The 22,567-nt window shown below is 57.9% G+C and overlaps 1 protein-coding gene and 1 non-coding gene across 5 annotated transcripts in view; one reads left to right on the top strand and one right to left on the bottom strand.

Moving 5' to 3' along the window:
- Positions 1-1,117, bottom strand: part of UPF1 (UPF1 RNA helicase and ATPase) — a 32,334-nt gene extending 31,217 nt beyond the window's left edge. For 2 of the 4 annotated variants that reach the window (XM_076001557.1, XM_076001558.1), the window contains exon 1: positions 620-1,117. In XM_076001557.1, the coding sequence (XP_075857672.1) occupies positions 620-850 (231 nt within the window). In that variant the 5' untranslated portion in view covers positions 851-1,117. The remainder of the gene's footprint in view (positions 1-619) is intronic. The other 2 variants (XM_076001555.1, XM_076001556.1) reach the window with 1 other exon arrangement.
- A 4,758-nt stretch (positions 1,118-5,875) lies between these two features.
- Positions 5,876-5,982, top strand: LOC142870720 (U6 spliceosomal RNA). The gene has a single exon (XR_012919065.1). It is a non-coding gene; the product is annotated as a U6 spliceosomal RNA (small nuclear RNA).
- Positions 5,983-22,567: the final 16,585 nt, after the last annotated feature.

The raw sequence follows: 22,567 nt of genomic DNA, 5'->3' as shown, positions 1-22,567 counted from the left end.
AAAAATTCGCCTCCCGCTCTGGGAGCCTCAACCCTCGGCTTGCCAGGGCCTGGGGCGAGGGGGAAATTTGAACCCGCAGCTCGGTGGGCGTGAAGGAGGGGGAAGGGGGTGGGGGGGGTGCCCAGATGGCTGCGACCCCAGCGGGTGGGACAGGGCGGCCGGACCAGCCAGAGGGGAGACCGGGCAGGTCACCCCGGATGGGGCCAGACACAGACGGAGGGCAGGTCACCCAGGACACGCCCGGAAGGCGACTGAGGGCAGGTCGTGTAAGACCCAGCCTGAGCCGTAGGGAGACTCGGGTCAGGTCCCTGGAGCCGGCGACAGAGGGGCCAGGGGCAGGTCAGCGCGATCCCGGCTGGAGTGGGGAAACCAAGGCAGGTCAGCCGGGGACCCCGCCGGACCGGGGAAACCGAGGCAGGTTTCTCCAGGCCGGGCCGGGCCGGGCCAGGCCGGTTGGGGGACACGAAGCAGGCCAGCCCCGGCCCAGTGAGCGGGGCCAACCCAGGCGGAGTCAGGGAGCCGGGGGTTCGAGTCCGCTCAGACGCAGGCCGGGTGCGGGGCCCGGCGCAGGTCGGCCCAGGCCCGGCCGGGGCTTCCGGCGCCGCCATGTGCCGCTCACCTGCGCGTCGAGCTGTCCCGTCGCGGCGCCCGCGCCCGCGCCGCCCGGGCCTCCCGCGCCGCCGCCCCCGGGCCCGCCGGGGCAGCCGGGGGGCGTCTGCGTCTGGCTGGGGAGGGTGAAGTCGGTGAACTCGAACTCGGAGCCCTGAGTGTCGGCGCCGAGCAGCTCGGCCTCCTCCGTGTCCAGGAAGGTGAGCGTCTGCGAGCTGGGCCCGTACGCCTCCACGCTCATGGTGCCGCCGCGCAGGGCCCGCAGGCCGGCTCCGCGCCGCACTCGAGCCCGCCGCTCGGCCGAGGCCTAGGCCGCAGGCCTCGGGTGGCCGCCGCCGCCGCCCCCCGCGAGCCCGGAGCGGGCCGAAGCGCCCGCGTCGGCGCCGACCGGGCCGGGAACCGCGAGCGCCGAGCCGCCGCCGAGCCCCCTCCGCCGCCGAGCCGCCGCCGCCGCCGCCGCCGCCGCTCCCTGAGAAGCCGCCCGCCGCTCGCAGCCCCCGGCAGGAACCGCCGCCGCCGCCGCCGCCGCCGCCGTGCGCGTGCGCGAGCCCGACGCCGGCGCAAGCGCGCGCGCGCCCCGCGCAGACGCCGCCAACCGCGCCCGGACGCCCGGAACCCGGGGAGCCGGCGGGACGCGCACTGCGCACGCGCGGGGGGGGCGTGGCTTCCAACCGCCGCCTCGCCGGCCGCTGCGGCGCTCGGCCCCGCCCCAACCGCTGCTCCCTGACGCCCGCGGCCGCGCACGGGGCCCGTGGCGGCGCTTCCGGGGACGCGGGGCTTCGGAGCTCCCGGCCGCGCGCGGGAGGCCTGCACGGGGCGGGGGAGGGGGGGTCCGTTCCCGCCCCTGCGGCGAGCGCCTCCGGCCTCAGTTTCCCCGTTTGTGAAGCGGGGGGTGGCGCTCTGCGGTGACATCCAGGCCTGGCCACCTGCTGGCTGTGTGACTCTGTGCAAGTGACTGCACCTCTCTGAGCCAAGGGTTTCCTCTGCCACTAAGACGGGCCAGGGAATAAAGGAGCCGCTGCTCACTGCCTCAGTAGTTACTAAGTCTTTTCTTTTTTTTTCTTTTCCTTTTTTTGTGTTTTTGAGACAGTCTCACTCTGTCGCCCAGGCTAGAGTGAGTGCCGTGGCGTCAGCCTAGCTCACAGCAACCTCAAACTCCTGGGCTCAGGCGATCCTCCTGCCTCAGCCTCCCGAGTAGCTGGGACTACAGGCATGTGCCACCACGCCCAGCTAATTTTATATATATAATTTTATATATATATATATATATCAGTTGGCCAATTAATTTCTTTCTATTTATAGTAGAGACGGGGTCTTGCTCTTTCTCAGGCTAGTTTCGAACTCCTGACCTCCAGCAATCCACCCGCCTCGGCCTCCCAGAGAGCTGGGATTACAGTCGTGAGTCACCGTGCCCAGCCTTTTTTTTTCTTTTTTTTTTGAGACAGAGTTTCACTCTGATGCCCAGGCTAGAGTGCCGTGGCATGCCCGGCTAATTTTTTCTATATATATTAGTTGGCCAATTAATTTCTTTCTATTTATAGTAGAGACGGGGTCTCGCTCTTGCTCAGGCTGGTCTCAAACTCCTGAGCTTGAGCGATCTGCCCGGTCGGCCTCTCAGAGTGCTAGGATGACAGGCAGGAGCCACCATGCCTGGCCTGTAATTAAGTCTTTTTTTGTTGTTGTTGAGACAGAGTCTCACTCTGTCGCCCAGGCTAGAGTGAGTGCCGTGGCGTCAGCCTCGCTCACAGCAACCTCCAACTCCTGGGCTCAAGCGATCCTCCTGCCTCAGCCTCCCGAGTAGCTGGGACTACAGGCACGCGCCACCATGCCTGGCTCATTTTTTCTATATATATATATTAGGTGGCCAATTAATTTCTTTCTATTTATAGTAGAGACGGGTCTCGCTCTTGCTCAGGCTGGTTTGGAACTCCTGACCTTGAGCAATCCTCCCGCCTCGGCCTCCCAGAGTGCTAGGATGACAGGTGTGAGCCACCGTGCCGGCCCAGCCTGTTATTCTTTATAAAGGAAAATTCCACATGATCTTACCCATGGGGAGAATAATGCTGCATACAGCAGGTGCTCACTAAAAAGTTTTCAGACACTTTAACTCCAAGCTCGGCTGTTGGTTCATGGGCCTTAATCTCCTAACCCCAGGCCTCCACCTTTCTCTTTTGTAAAGTACCTTGGAAAACTTCCTCCCCGCCCCCCACTTCTCCTTCCATCCCAAGATTCTGGGGCTCTCCAAATACTTCCGAAGTCACCTGGAAGGGCTCCTGGCTTGCACAGCTGAGCTAGAACTTCCCAACCTTGCCATGGTTCCTCATTTTCCAATTTTCCTATTTATCATGACAGGGAAAGAGGTTTCGTTTTCTTCACAATTGGGGGGGGGTGGCTCCTGTGCACTAAACTGAGAATGTAGGAAATGAATAAAATGAGGTCACCCCTCTCCTGGAAGACACAGTCTAAGGGGAAATCCTGACAAGGCAACAGATAATTTTCAATAAAGTGCAATGCTCTCTTTAGGAAATGTCCAGTTGAATTTGTAGAAGAATGACAGATAAATGTGGTAACACCTATTAGAGTTTTAACTGCACACCTCCTCCCCCACTTCGATGCAGCAACTGCACCTCTAAGAATCTCCTCTGGCTTCCTATATACACCCACATTTGCAAAATGACATTGTGGGTAGTACACTAGAACATACCAACATAACTCAAAAAAAGTCAGTAATGGAGGAACTGGACAAACAACATCAGAAATTACATTAAATATAAAAGGATACGCTCTCCACTTAAAAGGAAGAAGTTGTCCGAAAGAATTAAAAAAGTAATAGTCCAAGTATATACTCTCTAAAAGAGATTTACATTAGCTTCAAAAACACAAATAGGGGCCAGGCACAGTGGCTCACACCTGTAATCCTGGCACTTTGGGAGGCCGAGGTGGGAGGATCACTTCAGTTCAGGCGTTCGAGACCAGCCTGAGCAATAGTGACACCCTGTCTCTACTAAAAACTAGAAAAGTCAGCTGGGCACGGTGGCATGGGCCATAGTCCCAGCTACTCGGGAGGCTGAGTCAGGAGGATCCCTTGAGCCCAGGAGTTGGAGGTTGCTGTGAGCTAGGCTGACGCCACGGCACTCACTCTAGCCCAGGCGACAGAGTGAGACTCTGTCTCAAAAAAAGAAAAGAAACCCTTTCTTTCTTGGAGACAAGGGTCTCATTGTGCGGCCCAGGCTGGCCTTCAACTTTTGGGCTCAGGATCCTCCTGCCTTGGCCTCTAAAGTAGCTGAGACCACGGGCGAGAGCCACCATGCCCCAGCTATTCTGCAAATGCAAGATCCTTTGTCACCTTCCTACTCTTTGAGCAAGTGGAGACTGCCTTAGGGTTTTTCAGAGAAACAGAAACAATAGGCTCACGCCTGTCATCCCAGCACTCTGGGAGGCCGAGGCAGGTGGATCGCTCAAGGTCAGGAGTTCAAAACCAGCCTCAACAAGAGCGAGACCCTGTCTCTACTAAAAATAGAAATTAATTGGCCAACTAATATATATAGAAAAAAATTGGCCGGGCATGGTGGTGCATGCCTGAGCCCAGGAGTCTGAGGTTGCTGTGAGGGAGGCTAACACCACGGCACTCACTCTAGCCTGGGCAACAACAAAGTGAGACTCTGTCTCAAAAAAAGAAAAAAAAGAAAGAAAAGAAAAGAAAGAAACAACAGGCTGTATGTACAGATCTAGAAACAGATTTCTTATACGGAATGACAAGAATTCCCGATGTGCGGTTGTAGAGACTGAGATGTCCCGCAATCTGCTGTCTGCAAGCCACCAACACGGGAAGGTCAGTGGTACAGTTGGTCGCTCTGAGAGACAGAGACCTGGTGCTGGGCCTCAAAACCGGGGACAACGACGGCAGGGGAAGACTGAAGTCCCGGATCAGGCGGTTAGGCAGAGAGAGAGAGAGCACATCCAACTTTCTGGGACTGTTTTGTGTCATCTCGCCCCCAAGGAATTGGGTGGTGCCCACTCACATTGGAGGGGGCTGTCAGCATTGCTCAGTCCCCTTGCAAATGCTAATCTCTTCCAGAAGCACCCTCACAGACGCACCCCGAAATAATGTTTAGCCAGCCATCTGGGCATCCCTTAGCCCGGTCACGTTTTTCATATTTTGTTGTTGTTTTGAGACAGAGTCTCACTCTGTTGCACGGGCTAGAGTGAGTGCCGTGGCGTCAGCCTCGCTCACAGCAACCTCCAACTCCTGGGCTCAAGCGATCCTCCTGCCTCAGCCTCCCGAGTAGCTGGGACTACAGGCACGCGCCCCCCATGCCCGGGTAATTTTTTTGTATATATTTTTGTTGGCCAATTAATTTCTTTCTATTTGTAGTAGAGACGGGGGTCTCGCTCTTGCTCAGGCTGGTCTTGAACTCCTGACTTGAGGGATCTTCCCTAGCACTAGCACTCGGCCTCCCAGAGTGCTAGGATGACAGGCGTGAGCCACCGCGCCCGGCTGTCAAATGCCTCTTTTAGGTAAGTATGTGCCATGGAAAATTTGGGGCACACTTAGGCAGAAAAATTATTATGTGTTTATCTGAAATTCAAATCTAACTGGGTGTTGTATGGCCGTAGTCACCCAATCCCGCTACTCTATACTGGCATCTAGTGGGTAGAGGCCATAGATCCTGCTAAACGCCCTACAACGCACAGGGCAGTCCCCACGAATAGCGCTGAGTGACCTTAGTGTGAAACACACGCAGGGGTAATGTCAGTTGACAACCAGCACCCAGGCAAGTCTGAGAGCAGGCGGCATTGACCCATTTTGCAGGAGTTGACACCGAGGCTTGGAACAGCAAAGTGGATTGTCAAATCACCTAGGAGTATTTTTTTTATTTTTTGAGACAGAGTCTCACTTTGCTGCCCAGGCTAGAGTGAGTGCCGTGGGGTCAGCCTCGCTCACAGCAACCTCAGACTCCTGGGCTCAAGCAATCCTCCTGCCTCAGCCTCCCGAGTAGCTGGGACTACAGGCACGCGCCACCATGCCCGGCTCATTTTTTCTATTATATATATTAGTTGGCCAATTCATTTCTATTTTTAGTAGAGATGGGTCTCGCTCTTGCTCAGGCTGGTTTTGAACTCCTGACCTCGAGCAATCCGCCCGCCTCGGCCTCCCAGAGTGCTAGGATTACAGGCGTGAGCCACCGCGCCCGGCCTAGACTGTAGTTTAAAACAAAACTATGTTTCCAAGCACTTACTCTGAATTAACATTAAAAAAAAGATAGTGCTCGCTTCGGCAGCACATATACTAAAATTGGAACGATACAGAGAAGATTAGCACGGCCCCTGCGCAAGGATGACACGCAAATTCGCGAAGCGTTCCATATTTTTTTTAAAAAAGATAAAAACAAAGAATAAAAAAAGTTTTTAAAATTAAAAAAGAAAAACTATGAACAAATTCCTACGCACACTGCATATATCTTATTTTGAAGTAAAAAAACAAAGGGGCGAAAACACGCACAGGTGGCCCTCGGGCCGTAGTTTGAAGACGCCTGGTCTAGTGGGACGGAACTGTGGGGGTCGGTCTCATTCTGGAGCCCCGCCTGGGCTGGGGGGGAGAGAGGGAGAGAGAGAGACAGAGACAGAGAGACAGAGACAGAGAGATACAGAGACAGAGAGAGAGACAGAGAGAGAGAGAGACACAGAGAGACAGAGACAGAGAGACAGAGAGAGAGACAGAGACAGAAAGACACAGAGAGAGACAGAGAGACAGAGACAGAGAGACAGAGACACCTGCCGTGGAGGCCTGCGTGGACTTCAGTGAGGTCTGAATTTTTTTTTTTAATTACAATACTGAATTGTAGGCCGGGCGAGGTGGCTCACCCCTGTAATCCTAGCACTCTAGGAGGCCGAGGCGGGCGGATTGCTCCAGGTCAGGAGTTCAAAACCAGCAAGAGCGAGACCCCCCCGTCTCTACTAAAAATAGAAATTAATTGGCCAACTAATATATATAATAGAAAAAATGAGCCGAGCATGGTGGCGCATGCCTGCAGTCCCAGCTACTTGGGAGGCTGAGGCAGGAGGATCGCTTGAGCCCAGGAGTTGGAGGTTGCTGTGAGCGAGGCTGACGCCACGGCACTCAGTCTAGCCCAGGCAACAAAGCGAGATTCTGTCTCAAAAAAAAAATAATGAAAAACTTTTTTTATTCTCTGTTTTTATCTTTTTGGTTTTTTTACGTTAATTCAGAGTAAGTGCTTTGAAACATAGTGTTTTTTTAAACTACAGTCCGGCCCTCCCACGGTCTGAGGGACAGTGAACCGGCCCCTGTTTACAAAGTTGGAGGACCCCTGCCCTAGACAGTGTGACCTAGAGCAGCCCAGTCGTGCCCCTGAGCCTGGACTCCCGATTTGCCAGCCTGCACCCCCAGTTCTGGCTGTTCCCGGAGCAGCCCGGCCCCTCCCTGAGTCCCAGGCCGGCCTCCCCGGGGGCCGGGAGAGCAGGATCCTCCTGTCCTACCCAGAGGGGTCCCTGGACAGCAGGCAGCAGGCCTGGCCGCCCGCCCGCCGCGGGGACATTCCACAGCTTGGGGGAAAAGGGCATTTAGGATCTGGCGGTGGCTTCCCCCAGGCCAGGCTCCCGTCTCCTTGAAACCCCCTCTGTTGGGCTCCCGGGTCACACGGCTGGGGCCCTGCCTGTCCCCAGGACCCGGCAGGCCCCGGGGGACGCTGGCCCCTCCGCCTGCTCCCTTCCGCCTGGAACGGCAGGCGCCTGTGCAGCCGCCGCAGGTCTGATGTCAAAGGAGCCCCTTGTGGGGCGGGGCGCCCGGCCAAGACCCCGGGCACAGCGGGGATCGCCGCGGGGAAAGGAAAACTAGGTGTGGGTGTGGGTAGCCAAGCCCGCGTCTCTGCCCCGGCGACAGCCTCTTTGAAGGCCGCCCGGGGCCCGCCCAGGCCTCAGAAGGCGGGCGGTGCGTGGCAGGCGGCCACCTTGATTCTAGGACCACAGGCTGCTTTTCTGAGACATGCCGAGGTGTCGGGGAGGCAGGTGTGGCTTGGCCTGGAAGCTTCGGTCCCCACAGAGGCTCAAGGCTCCTATTGAGGGCAGCAAAGGACGCCCAGTGTGCCCGGGGAGGAAGGTGGCCCCCCGGGGACGCCTTTGGATTCCCAAGCCGGGCCGCGGGCTGGGATCTATTTCGGGTGGAATTTCACCCTGGCTGTTTTAGAAGGTGCGAGAGAGGCCAGGGGCGGCGGCTCACGCCTGTCGTCCCGGCACTCTGGGAGGCCGAGGCGGGCGGATCGCTCGAGGTCAGGAGTTAAGAGACAGGCCTGAGCAAGAGCAAGACCTCTGTCTCTACTAAAAATAGAAAGAAATTAGCTGGACAACTAGAAATATATACAGAGAATATGAGCCGGGCGCGGTGGCGCCTGCCCGTAGTCCCAGCTACTCGGGAGGCTGAGGCAGGAGGATCGCTTGAGCCCAGATGTTGGAGGCTGCAGTGAGCTGTGATGACACCACCGCACTCCAGCCTGGGCAACAGAGCAAGACCCTGTCTCAAAACAGTTTTAAAACCCAATAAAAATAAAATGGTGGGCCGGGCGTGGTGGCTCACGCCTGTAATCCTAGCACTCTGGGAGGCCGAGGCGGGCGGATTGCTCGAGGTCAGGAGTTCAAAACCAGACTGAGCAAGAGCGAGACCCCGTCTCTACTAAAAATAGAAAGAAATTAATTGACCGACTAAAAATATATATACAAAAAAATGAGCTGGGCATGGTGGCGCATGCCTGTAGTCCCAGCTACTCGGGAGGCTGAGGCAGGAGGATCACTTGAGCCCAGGAGTCTGAGGTTGCTGTGAGCTAGGCTGACGCCACGGCACTCACTCTAGCCTGGGCGACAAAGTGAGACTCTGTCTCAAAAAATAAATAAATAAAAAATAAAAAAAAAAAAAAAATAAAATGGTGAACTGTATATTGTGTGAATTTCACCTCCATTAGAAACAGAAACTGAGCCGGGCGCGGTGGCTCACGCCTGTCATCCCAGCACTCTGGGAGGCCGAGGCGGGTGGATCGCTAGAAGTCAGGAGTTCGAAACCAGCCTGAGCGAGAGTGAGACCCCCGTCTCTACTATAAATAGAAAGAAATTAATTGGCCAACTAAAAATATATAGAAAAAATCAGCCAGGCTTGGTGGCGCATGCCTGTAGTCCCAGCTACTCGGGAGGCTGAGGCAGGAGGATCGCTTGAGCCCAGGAGTCTGAGGTTGCTGTGAGCGAGGCTGACGCCACAGCACTCACTCTAGCCTGGGCAACACAGTGAGAAACTGTCTCAAAAAAAATTAATTAATTAAAAAAAAAGAAAGAAAGAAAGAAACAGAAACTGGCTTTGGAACCGCTCCCCTGTCCATCTGTGATGGGGTCTGCCCTCCCACCTCCACTCACGCCCTCCCGGCAAGCCGCTGCCCTCCCAGCCTGTATTCAGCCCTGCTGGGGCTGAATGCAGGGTCACGTGGGGCCACCTTCCCAGGAACTCCCCGAGGACTGGGGCAGGTCCCCCTTGTCCCCACTGTGTCCCCAACACCGAGACGGGCACAAGATGGAAACAAATCAGATGTTTGTGGAATGAATAAACAATTGAATATGCACCAGCTCCACATGTTAACACTGAACCTCTATTTTTCTTTTCTTTTTTTTTGAGACAGAGTCTCGGTTTGTTGCCCGGGCTGGAGTGAGTGCCGTGGTGTCAGCCTCGCTCACAGCAACCTCCAACTCCTGGGCTCAAGCGATCCTCCTGCCTCAGCCTCCCGAGTAGCTGGGACTACAGGCATGCGCCACCATGCCCGGCTCATTTTTTCTATATATTTTTAGTTGGCCAATTAATTTCTTTCTATTTATAGTAGAGACGGGGTCTTGCTCTTGCTCAGGCTGGTTTTGAACTCCTGACCTCAAGCAATCTGCCCGCCTCGGCCTCCCAGAGTGCTAGGATGACAGGCCTGAGCCACCGCGCCCGGCCTCTTATTGATTTTTTAGACAGAGTCTCGCTCTGTTGCCGGGGCTGGAGTGCAGTGGTGGCGTCAGCCTCGCTCACAGCAACCTCCAACTCCTCGGCTCAAGCGATCCTCCTGCCTCAGCCCCTCCCGAGTAGCTGGGACTAGGGTGACTGGCTAATTTTTTTTTTTTTTTTTTTTTTTGGTAGAGACGGGGTCTCATTATATTGCCCAGGCTGGTCTCGAAATCCTGGCCTTAAGATCCTCCTGCCTCAGCCTCCCAAAGCACCAGGATTACAGGCGGGAGCCACAGCACCCCGCTGGAACCTCTGTTTTTCTAGGAGATTGCTCCCCGGTCGGGGCGTCGGCAGGGGCGGGCTTGGCTTAGCTGGAGAATCCCACCAGGACCCGGGCCTCCCGGGGGGCCGGAGCCCCTCGGCCCGAGCAGCCGTGTGACGCGGCCTTTCCACTCTGCGGTCAGACTCCAGGCCCGGAGAGCCATAAAACAGCCCCGCTCAAAGTGGAAACATTTTCCCTTATAATGTTCCTGCAGGCGTTGGCACGGCCCAAGAGGAAAATTCCAGGGCCGCAAGGAGAGAGGTCTTCCGCACGCACAGGGCCGGGGAGGGGAGGCCAGACCTAGGCCTTGGGGGGACCCGGCCGTCCTGGGGGGAGGGCTTGGGGGCCGGGGCAGGCCGGGCAGCTGGCGGCGGGTTAGCTGGGTCTGGAAGGCTCCTGCAGACAGCCAGAGCTCCCTGAGGCCCGGGCCGGCGAGGACGGCGGGAGGCCGGGCCCGGGCAGGACGGCTCTCCGCAGGAATTCGTGTAAAACTGCTTGGAGTTGCTCTCACCAAACACGTTGAGGCCACGGGTCCGATGTGCCTCTGCTCACCAGCCGCCCACAGCTCCCCGCTGCCCTGGGAAGGAGCCCAAATTCCACAGTCCCAGGCCTGCTGGTTGGCCTCGCCCCCGCCTCCCTCCCCTGGCCCCACATGAGCTGGACCTCACCACACCCAGTTCCAGGAACACTGCCTTGTTTTCTGTCACCTCCAAGCCTTTGTCCACACCGGCCCTCCCACTCTGAACACCCTCCGTGGCCTCTTGCCTGGCTGATCCTTATCCCTCCTCCTGACAACCCCATAGCTGCCAGTGCGCCCACCATCACAACTCCAACCGCTCGCCATCGATGGAGGACGAGGTTCTGAGTTATAAATCCCGGGGTGTCGCCAGGGGACCTCTGGGGTGGGGGTGGGGAGGCCCAGAGAGGTAGATGTTTCTCACACGTTGCTGCAAGGGCTGGCATGTCCCTTCGTCCCTGGGGAGACATGGCCCCACCCGCCACATGCCGGGTGTGAGGGCCACGCACCAGGGGTAAACCGCATCCCGACCTTGTGACAACACAACAAAGAAGACAATCTCAAAGAGTGAAAAGCGTTTGGAAGAAATAGGTGAACGCTACTCTGGGAGGCCGAGGCGGGAGGATTGCTCGAGGATCAGGAGTTCGAAACCAGCCTGAGCAAGAGCGAGACCCCGTCTCTACTATAAATAGAAAAAAATTAATTGGCCAACTAATACATATAGAAAATATTAGCCGGGCGTGGTGGCGCATGCCTGTAGTCCCAGCTACTCAGGAGGCTGAGGCAGGAGGATGGCTTGAGCCCAGGAGTCTGAGGTTGCTGTGAACAAGGCCGACGCCACGGCACTCACTCTAGCCTGAGCAACAAAGTGAGACTCTGTCTCAAAAAAAAAAAAAAAAAAAAAAAAAAAGAAATAGGTGAACGCGTTTCTGGCCAGGGGTTGGGGGGAGACCTTCTTGGGGTGGTGACATTTAAGCCAAAGGCTGCAGGACAGGAAGGTGCCCCGAGGATACGGAGGAGGAACATTCCAGACAGAGAGGCTGGCTTGTGCAAAGGCCCCGGGGCAGGAAAGGGCTTGACTGACGGAGAACAGGGAGGAAGGACATGGCTGGAAGAGCGTGAAGGAGGAAGAGGAAGATGGGTTGAAGGGATAGGCCCAGGTCAGATCACAGGAGGCCGTGCAGCAGGCTGCAGCAAAGGAGGTGGGTTTTATTCTGAGGGCAGTAGGGAGCCATGGAGGGTGTGTGAGCAGGGGAGGAACATGGTGTGATCTTGAGACATCCCCGGTGGCTGCCATGGGGAGGAGGCCAGGCAGGAGTCAGTCGGGCCAGGGCCGGGCGGGGCCGCAGCCAGGGCGGAAGCGGTGGGTTTGCATGTTTTGCAGGCCGCGGGAGCAACAGCTGCTGAAGCGCTGGGGAGGGAGGCAGAGCGAGGAGTCTCAGACGCCGCCCAGGGCCCGGGGTCAAGGCAGGGTGGACGGACGGTCGGACGGTGGGGTTGCCGCCTGAGACAGGAAGGCTTGGGGGGTGGCGGGGGGAAAGCGTGACCTCACCTTGGCCGAGGAGCCCTGGGGTGTCTGGGTTGCGCTGGCCGGGCGCCAGGTGAGACCAGGGGCCTTGCGGGCAGACGGCGGCCTCCGAGGTCCAGTCCTGAGTGGTGTCCACCGGGGACAGGGGGCCGGGGGCCGGACCCGGGACGTGGGCGCAAACACGCGGGGGCCCGTGTTTTCCCCACCCTGGGTCCTTCCTGCCAGCTGGAAACCGGAGCCCGGCCGGAAAGTCCAGACAGAGAGCTGGCCGCGGCCCCGCGGGTGTGCGGTCTGGGAGCCCGGCGGGCCGGGCGTCCCTCCGTGTGGCCCTGCCGGTCGTGGCCCAGCTGGGGGTGGCCAGGGTGGGGGGCAGGACAGCTTCGGTTCTGAGTCTGTGGCTGAAACCGCAAAGGTTAAAAAAATAATGAGCTGCACCGAGGCGTTCCCCTCCGCCCAGCGCCGGGCGGGAAAACAGGCCCCGGGACCCCCACAGGCTCAGGGCGGAGAGCCTTGCTCTGGAATCTCACCCACGTTGCAGATCAAGCCCAGGACCCAGGCTGGGCCCTGGGACCCCGTGCGCCAAGCCAAGGCGGGTCTTGCCCGGCCCGTGGGGCTCCCAGGCAGGTGGTTTGGGGCAGGATTGGCGGGACAAAGGCCGTCACATCCCCGGGCCTCAGTCTTTCATCTGTATAATGGGCAGAGCAATAGCACCCACCTCGGAGAGTCGCCCTTATCCCTGCAGCAACTTCCCTGGGTCCTAGTCGGGACTCTGCTCGGAGCCCCGGACGGGACGCCCCACACTCCCAAAGCTTCTAGTGGCAGCTGGGGCCAAACCGGGTGTTTAAAATCAAGGCGCGGGCCGGGCACGGTGGCTCACGCCTGTAATCCCAGCACTCTGGGAGGCCGAAGTGGGAGGATCGCTCAAGGTCAGGAGTTCGAAAGCAGCCTGAGCGAGAGTGAGACCCCTCATCTCTACTAAAAATAGAAAGAAATTAATAGATCAACTAAAAATATGTAGAAAATAAAAAACTAGCCGGGCATGGTGACGCATGCCTGTAGTCCCAGCTACTCGGGAGGCTGAGGCAGGAGGATCGCTTGAGCCCAGGAGTTTGAGGCTGCTGTGAACTATGATGACGCCACCGCACTCTAGCCCAGTGACAGAGAGACACCCTGTCTCAAAAATAATAATAATAAATAAATTAATTAAAAACATGATTTTAAAATTTGTAAAAAAAAAAATGGAGGTGGGGATTGAATTCAGACCTGCCTGTCACTGACTGTGTGGCCCTGAGCTAATGTCTTGCCCTCTCTGGGCTTGCATTTGCTCCCTGCCTCCCTCCTTCCCTCCCAGACTCCGGGTCTCGGTCAGTCGCCATGGCAATGTTGACGATTTTCCCTGTGATTCTGTACGTCACCATTTCAACTCTTCGGACCTGGGGCCCAGGGGTGTGAGCGTGGCTCGAGCAGCCTTGGAACTGGTGACGGGATGACGAGGCCACTCCCGAGGGCTCCTGGCACCTCTGCCGCCCGCCACGGGCATTTTGGAAAGAACAAGCTGGCGGCCGAGGCCGTTCCGGGCAAAGCCTGTTTCTCCTTGTGGTGCTCAAGGTTGCCTGGCACCCAGCGGAGGTCAGGAGGCCAGCTAGGTACCCGGTCTGCATCAGGAGCGGCCCACACCGGGCACCGCCCAGCCGCCTGCCCTGCAACCTCCAGAGGCCGCCTCTGGTCCCTGGCCCGGCCAATCAAAGCCCTTCAGTCCACCGATCACAGTGATGGGCTTAAGGCTGGGCCAATGAGAATCAGCCCTGAGATTTTTGTTGGGCCTATCAGAGGAGAAGTGTTTTCTGCTGCATGGTGGGCTGGGGGAATTTACCCAGGCACTTTGGGGGGGGGGCGGCCCCAGTCCATTCTGAGATGCTACATTTTATGTCACATGTTTTTTATCACAATGGAAAGTAAAAGAAGGCCTGGCACGGTGGCTCAAGCCTGTAATCCTAGCACTCCGGGAGGCCGAGGCAGGAGGATCGCTCGAGGTCGGGAGTTTGAAACCAGCCTGAGCAAGAGCGAGACCCCATCTCTACTAAAAAGAGAAAGAAATTAATCAGCCAACTAATACAAAGAGAAAAAATTAGCCGGGCGTGGTGGCGCATGCCTGTAGTCCCAGCTACTCGGGAGGCTGAGGCAGGAGGATCGCTCGAGCCCAGGAGTTGGAGGTTGCTATGAGCGACGCTGACACTCTAGCCTGGGCAACACAAAGAAAAAACAAAGAAGGGACGGGGACAGCGGTGGCCGGGTCCCTGCCACACCAGGTCCCAGCTGCACGCCCGCTGTGGCCACGTCGCATCCCCACGGCAGCCCCGTGAGCGAGACACGCTGAGCTAGCTGGAGGCCAGGCCTCGCTCCTGGCTTGTGCGCTGCGCCATGCCTGGGGGCGAACACCTGGGCCCTGGGGTCTGAGAGGCAGCCCGCTGGGCCTCAGTTTCCCCTCTCTAAAATGGGCTGGTGGGCTGGGCACGGAGGCTCATGCCTGTCATCCTGGCACTCTGGGAGGCCGAGGCGGGAGGATCGCTCGAGGTCAGGATTTCGGAGACCAGCCTGAGCAAGAGCGAGACCCCGTCTCTACTATAAATAGAAAGAAATCAGCTGGACAACTAAAAATATATAGAAAAAATTAGCCGGGCGTGGTGGCGCATGCCTGTAGTCCCAGCTACTCGGGAGGCTGAGGCAGGAGGATCGCTGGAGCCCAGGAGCTGGAGGTTCCTGTGAGTGAGGCTGACGCCACGGCACTCACTCTAGCCTGGGCGACAGAGTGAGACTCTGTCTCAAAATAAAATAAAATAAAATAAAATAAAATAAAATAAAATAAAATAAAATAAAATAAAAGGGGCTGGTGGTTCTGGGCGTGCGGGTGCAGGTGCAGGTGTGGGTGCAGGTGTGGGTGCAGGTGCAGGTGCAGGTGCGGGTGCAGGTGCGGGTGCAGGTGCGGGTGCAGGTGCGGGTGCAGGTGTGGGTGCAGGTGCAGGTGCAGGTGCGGGTGCAGGTGCGGGTGCAGGTGTGGGTGCAGGTGCAGGTGCAGGTGCAGGTGCAGGTGCAGGGTGTGCTGGGCACACGCCGCCGTCCCCGGGGAGCTGTGAATCCCGGGTGCGTCTGGAGGAATCGGCGCTGGGCAGAGCCTCCCGGCACGTGGATTTAGCAGCTTGCTGGCGCACTGAGGGCTGGAGGCCACGCTGCCCGGGGCACGCCCCTCTCCGTGCTGCGTGGACGCCGGCTTTGGAAAGGACCGGGATGTAGAAGTAACTCGTCCGTTCCTTTCCCACTAGCTGCCCAGCGCTCGGCGTCCCGGGGTGCCTGGCCGGAGCCGGCACTGTTGTCCGGTACCTGGACAACCTCGCTTGGTGCCGGCCCGGGCACTCGCTGAGCGTTTGGCGGCCGGCGGGCTGCAGGCGTCCGTGGTGGCGCGGCCCTTCTCTCCTGTGGCTGCCCCAGAGATGGGGGCAGGACGCACCTGGTGGCTCCTGGGACAGCCAACAGCTGGGGGTGTGGCTGAGGGGCTGGTTCCGTTGGGGTCCACCACGAGAGTCCGTCCTGGTGGCACCTCAGAAGTCCCCCAGAGTCCTGTGGCTCCCGCCTCCCTATGGTTCTGTGCTCTGTGGGTCTCTGACTCTGTGGGTCTCTGTGGTCCATGGTCCTAGCACTCCACGGTTCTGTGCCTTCACCAGTGCATGATGTTATGAGTCTCACTCCTTGGCCCTGTGGCTCCTTGTTTTGTGGTCTCATTGCTCTTTGACCCATCATCCATCCACCCATCCATCCATTCACTTAACCATCCATCCACCCATCTGCATACCCATCCATCCATCCACCCACCCAACACTTATCCATCCATCCATCCACTTATCCATCTATCCACCCATCCATCCACTTGTCCATCCATCCATCCATCCACTTATCCATCCATCCATCCATCCATCCATCCATCTATCCATCCATCCAACCATCTATCCATCTATCCATCCATCCACCCACCCAACACTTATCCATCCATCCATCCATCCACTTATCCATCTATCCACCCATCCATCCACTTGTCCATCCATCCATCCACTTATCCATCCATCCACCCAACACTCGTCCATCCACTTATCCATCCATCCATCCCCTTATCCATCTATCCACCCACTTGTCCATCCATCCACTTATCCATCTATCCACCCATCCATCCACTTGTCCATCCATCCATCCATCCATCCATCCACCCAACACTTGTCCATCCACTTATCCATCCATCCATCCCCTTATCCATCTATCCACCCACTTGTCCATCCATCCACTTATCCATCTATCCACCCATCCATCCACTTGTCCATCCATCCATCCATCCATCCACCCAACACTTGTCCATCCACTTATCCATCCATCCATCCCCTTATCCATCTATCCACCCACTTGTCCATCCATCCACTTATCCATCTATCCACCCATCCATCCACTTGTCCATCCATCCATCCACCCATCCACATACCCATCCATCCATCCACCCAACACTCGTCCATCCATCCATCCATCCACTTATCCATCCATCCATCCACCCATCCACTTACCCATCCACTTGTCAATCTATCCATCCACTTGTCCATCCATCCATCCACTTATCCATCCATCCATCCATCCATCCACCCATTCGCATACCCATCCATCCATCCACCCAACACTCATCCGTTCATCCATCCATCCATCCACTTATCCATCCATCCATCCACCCATCCACTTACCCATCCATCCATCTATCCATTCACTTGTCCATCCACCCATCCTTTTACCCATCCATCCATCCACCCATCACTCATCCATCCACTTATCCACCCATCCATCCACTTATCCATCTATCCATCCATCCATTCATCCACTTATCCATCCATCCACTTATCCATCCATCCATCCTTCCATCCATCCACTTATCCACCCATCCATCCACTTATCCATCCATCCTTCCATCCATCCACTTATCCATCTATCCACCCATCCATCCACTTATCCATCCATCCATCCATCCTTCCATCCATCCACTTATCCACCCATCCATCCAATTATCCATCCATCCATCCATCCATCTATCCATCCATCCACTTATCCATCCATCCATCCATCCATCCATCTATCCATCCATCCACTTATCCATCCATCCATCCATCCATCCATCCATCCATCCATCCATCCACTTATCCATCCATCTATCCATCCATCCACTTATCCATCCATCCATCCATCCATCCACTTATCCATCTGTCCATCTATCCATCCATCCATCCATCCATCCATCCATCTGCATATCACTCTATCCATCCACCCAACACTCATCCACCCACTTGTCCATAGATCCACCCATCCGCTTATCCATCCACCCACTGATCCACCTGTACATACGACCATCCCTCATTCACCCTGCCGGGATCATTGACTTATTCTGTCATGTGTCCATGATACTGGGGACACAGAGGGGAACACTCGGCGGGTCTCAGTGTGCTGGAGGGGCAGCCCCACCACCCAGGAAAACCCCTGCAGGGAGGACACAAGGTGACAGGGCACACTCAGGGCCCCATGCAGGCCAGAGGGCCCTACCCAGCTGCAGGGAGGACACGGGGGTGACAGGGCACACTCAGGGCCTCGTGCAGGCCAGAGGGCCCTACCCAGCTGCAGGGAGGACACAGGGTGACAGGGCACACTCAGGGCCCCGTGCAGGCCAGAGGGCCCTACCCAGCTGCAGGGAGGACATGGGGGTGACAGGGCACACTCAGGGCCCCGAGCAGGCCAGAGGGCCCTACCCAGCTGCAGGGAGGTCACAGGGGTGACAGGGCACACTCAGGGCCCCGTGCAGGCCAGAGGGCCCTACCCAGCTGCAGGGAGGACACAGGGGTGACAGGGCACACTCAGGGCCCCGTGCAGGCCAGAGGGCCCTACCCAGCTGCAGGGAGGACACGGGGGTGACAGGGCACACTCAGGGCCCCGTGCAGGCCAGAGGGCCCTACCCAGCTGCAGGGAGGACACAGGGTGACAGGGCACACTCAGGGCCCCGTGCAGGCCAGAGGGCCCTACCCAGCTGCAGGGAGGACACAGGGTGACAGGGCACACTCAGGGCCCCGTGCAGGCCAGAGGGCCATACCCAGCTGCAGGGAGGTCACAGCACAGCAGGGAGCTGTCCCAGGGCGGTTGAGGGCTTGACATGCAGCCCCAGGTGGGGCTGGAGGGGTCTGTAGAACCCAACCCCAGCTCTGAGTCTATGGCTCCGGGTCTGTCCCCCTCTCAGGGCTCCGGCCCCTCCTCGGTGCACTGCCCCTCCCCCCTCCTGCCCCCACCCTTGCTTCCCCCCAACACACCCCACCTGTGCCCATGCAGCCTCCTCCCCCTGGGGCCCCCTCCCCCTGGGGCCCCCTCCCCTGGGGCCCCCTCCCCCTGGGGCTCCCTCCCCCTGGGGCCCACTCCCTCTTCACCGGCACCTGTCCCCCTGTCCAGGTCTGGCCGCCAACCCCCAGACCCTGCAGAAGGCCACCCTGACCCTCGCCCCCTCTCCTCCAGCCTAGATGGGCCCTTCTCCGTGCCGCTGTGTGCACTTGTCCCCCCTCTAAGGCCACCCCCGCCGCTGCGAGGGTCGAGGGTCAGGTCTGTTGAGTGGATCAGCTGTTTGATTTCATCCTCGCTGATGGAGGTGACCACGTACTCGGTGCCCATCGCAACTCGGTCTCGGGCCGGGGCTCCCTCCCCGCTGCCTGCCCAGGCCTGGGCCCGGCCGCCGGCCGGAGGGTAAACACGCCCCGCCCTGTGCCTCTCGCCCCATCCATCACCCGCCTGAACAAGGGCCGCCTGTTAGAGAGCCAGGTGGGGCCCTACAGGGCAGGAGGAGGGCTGGCCCTGGGCCCTCTCCAGACAGAGCTGCAGAAACCCAGCTGGGAGACCCTCGGCCCGTGTGTCCCGCAGGGCTAGGGGTGACTTTCCTCTCTGAGCACCCGGGTCCAGGCTTGCCTGGCTGGGTCTCAGTTTGCTGACCTGTAAAACGGGGACGTTAACAGCTGACATCCGTTGAGGGCTCAGCACTTTTTTTTTTTTTTCATTTTGAGACAGGGTCTCGCTCTGTAGCCCCGGCTAGAGTTCAGTGGTTGTCATCACAGCTCACTGCAGCCTCGAACTCCCGGGCTCAAGCAATCCTCCTGCCTCAGCCTCCCGAGTAGCTGGGACTACAGGCATGCACCACAGTGCCTGGCTCATTTTTCTATCTTTAGTAGAGGCGGGGTCTTGCTCTTGCTCAGGCTGATCTGAAACTCCTGGCCTCAACGGATCCTCCCACATCTGCCTCCCAGAGTGCTAGAATTACAGGCGTGAGCCAGTGTGCCTGGCCTAATTTTTTATTTTTAATTATTATAGGCACGCAGTAGTTGTATACATTTATAGGGCACGAGTGCTGGTTTTCTTCTGAGACAAAGTCTTGCTTTGTTGCCCGGGCTAGAGTGAGTGCCGTGGCGTCAGCCTCGCTCACAGCAACCTCAAACTCCTGGGCTCAAGTGATCCTCCTGCCTCAGCCTCCCGAGTAGCTGAGACTACAGGCATGTGCCACCATGCCCGGCTCATTTTTTCTATGTATATTATTTGGCCAATTAATTTCTTTCTATTTTTAGTAGAGACGGGGTCTCGCTCTTGGTCAGGCTGGTCTGGAACTCCTGAGCTCAAACGATCCTCCCACCTGGACCTCCCAGAGTGCTGGGATGACAGGCGGGAGCCACCGTGCCTGGCCTGTAATTAAGTCTTTTTTTTTTGAGACAGAGTCTCGCTCTGTTGCCCGGGCTAGAGTGAGTGCCGTGGCGTCAGCCTCACTCACAGCAACCTCAATCTCCTGGGCTCCAGAGATCCTCCTGCCTCAGCCTCCCGAGTAGCTGGGACTACAGGCATGCGCCACCATGCCCGGCTAATTTTTTTTATATATATTAGTTTCCCAATTAATTTCTTTCTATTTATAGTAGAGACGGGGGTCTCGCTCTTGCTCAGGCTGGTCTTGAACGGGGAAAAGAAAGAAAAGAGGAAGAACCAAGGCACAGAGAGGTGAAGCATCTAGCCTCGGGTCCCACCGCAGAGGGACTCAAGCCTCGCCTGGTGCTGGAGGCCAGGACCTCTGTCCCCCCTGTGGCCTGCCGCCTCCCACGACCGCAAACTCCCGGGGCTCCAGGGAGCACAGACGGGGAGAACCCACGGGAGCCGTGTGGCAAGGAGGCTCGGGCACTGGGCACTCGCTCCGTTAAATCGTAGCCGTCACAGTTATTGTCATCTTCTTCCTTTGTCACCATCCGGCGGGACGCCTGGGATGGGGTGACAGGATGGACGGCCCCTGGGAGCCCCCCCCCAGGCTGGGAGGGACAGAGCAAAGCACGGACACTCCCACCACCCGCAGGGTCAGGGCGGGGCCGGAGGGCTCCCATGGACTGTCAGCACGGAGGGCTCCCCGGAGGAGGAGGCGTCACCGCTGGGCTTTGAAGGGTGGAGGCAGGGACAAAAGGAGAGTGGGTGGCCCACTGAAGGGGCACCAAGCAAGTCGGGGTGGGCTCCAGTGCCCAAGACCACCTCCGTCCCCCCAGCCCCGACGCCTGGGCCTCCGGAGGAGGCCAGGGTGGGAGGACGGAGCAGAGGGGCCTCCCAGCTGCCTCGATGATGCATCGCCCAGCCCTGGGGCCGGCTCGGTGGCCCGCCCAGGCCCGGGCGGCCTTCTTCCCACATACTTTCCCTCTGGACTCAGGAGGGAGGCGGGAGCGGGGCGCCCACAGGTCTCCTGGCCCGGCCGGCGTCTGCCCAGGCCCCGGCCCCGCTCCCCGCCTGGCCCGGCTCCCGGGACCTCTGGGCCCGGCCTGGCGCGGGCGCGGGGGGAGCGGGCCGGCCGGGGCGCCCGCCAGGGGCTCGGGCCAGGAGTCCCGGGCGGGCGGCTAACGAGGGGCTGCGGCCAACTCTTCTTCCCGTCTGGATTCCGCCACAAACGAAGGCGAAGGCGGGTGTGGAGGGCTTGGGGGAGGGGGTGACCCGCGTCCTCCGTTCCAACGCTGGCTGCTGTGTGACCTCAGGCTGCCTGGCCTCCTCTCTGAGCGAAGCGTGGACGGGCCCGGGATCCCGGACTCGAGCCACGCCGTGTGCGGGCCTTCGTGCCCCACAGGCGGGGGACGCTGGAGCCCGGCGCTGGGGTTCGAGGCTTCCCACGGATCGGCTAGTCTGATCCTCCCAACAGCGATCACCCCCATTTTATAGGTGGTGGTGGTGGGGGGGACAGAGGCACAGAGAGGTTGAGCAACTGGCCCTCCGTTGCACAGCGAGGCCACGCCGGGCTGACATTCGAGCCCAGGAGGTGTGGTCCCGGAGTCTGTCTTCCCTGTGTATGTAGCAAGCAGAGACATGCCAGGGGCTTACTGGTGTTGATAGCAATGGTGTGACGTTATATTATTTGCTATTATTTTAATTTGCTATTATATTATTGATTATTATTAATATTATCGATTAATTATTGATATATTATATTATAATAGTTAATATTGCGATTAATTTGCTATTATATTATTGATTATTATTAATATAGTTGTTAATTATTGATATGTTATATTATAATAGTTAATATTGCTATTATTTTGCTATTATATTATTAATTATTATTAATATCGTTATTAATTATTAAATTATATTATAATAGTTAATATATTGCTATTAATTTGCTGTCATATTAATAATAGCAATGAGGCCGGGCGCGGTGGCTCACGCCTGTCATCCTGGCACTCTGGGAGGCCGAGGCGGAAGGATCGCTCAAGCAAGGTCAGGAGTTCGAGACCAGCCTGAGCAAGAGCGAGACCCCCGTTTCTACTATAAATAGAAAGAAACTAATTGGGAAACTAATATATATATAAAAAATTAGCCGGGCGTGGTGGCGCATGCCTGTAGTTCCAGCTACTCGGGAGGCTGAGGCAGGAGGATCGCTTGAGCCCAGGAGTCTGAGGTTGCTGTGAGCTAGGCTGACGCCACGGCACTCACTCTAGCCCGGGCAACAGAGTGAGACTCTGTCTCAAAAAATAAAATAATAATAATAGCAATGATACTGCACTAATCCTAGGGGCCCAAACCCTCCCAGCCAACCTGCCCTCTCTGCGCCAGGCAAGGTCCCTGCCCACCACCCCACCCCCCGCCCCCGGCTGGGAGGGACAGAGCAAAGCAGGGACGCTCCCACCCGCAGGGTCAGGGCTGGGGTGGAGGGCTCCCATGGACTGTCAGCACGGAGGGCTCCCTGGAGGAGGCGGCATCACTGATGGCCTTTGAAGGGTGGAGGAGGCCGTCCGAGGAGGCCTGCCTAGGTGTTCTCATACAACCTAGAAAGGTCACGTAGGGCGAGTCATTCTGTCCTGTGGGGCCAGTGTGGTCCGCAGGGAAGGGGCGTTTCGGGGCTGGCGGGGGCCGGAGGCAGGAGGGTGACACCAGGCCGCCCCTCTCCAGGCCTCGGCCGCCGGGTCTGAAGACCGGGACACCCTCGGGACCGCCGGGCTTACGGCGCCTTCCCTGCATCTCCCCACGGGCCGGCCCGGAGAAGGCCACGTGTGTCCAACC

This window comes from Microcebus murinus, chromosome 4 (assembly GCF_040939455.1).
Source record: "Microcebus murinus isolate Inina chromosome 4, M.murinus_Inina_mat1.0, whole genome shotgun sequence".
Lineage (NCBI taxonomy): Eukaryota > Metazoa > Chordata > Mammalia > Primates > Cheirogaleidae > Microcebus > Microcebus murinus.
This window is presented reverse-complemented; position numbering and strand designations above follow the sequence as displayed.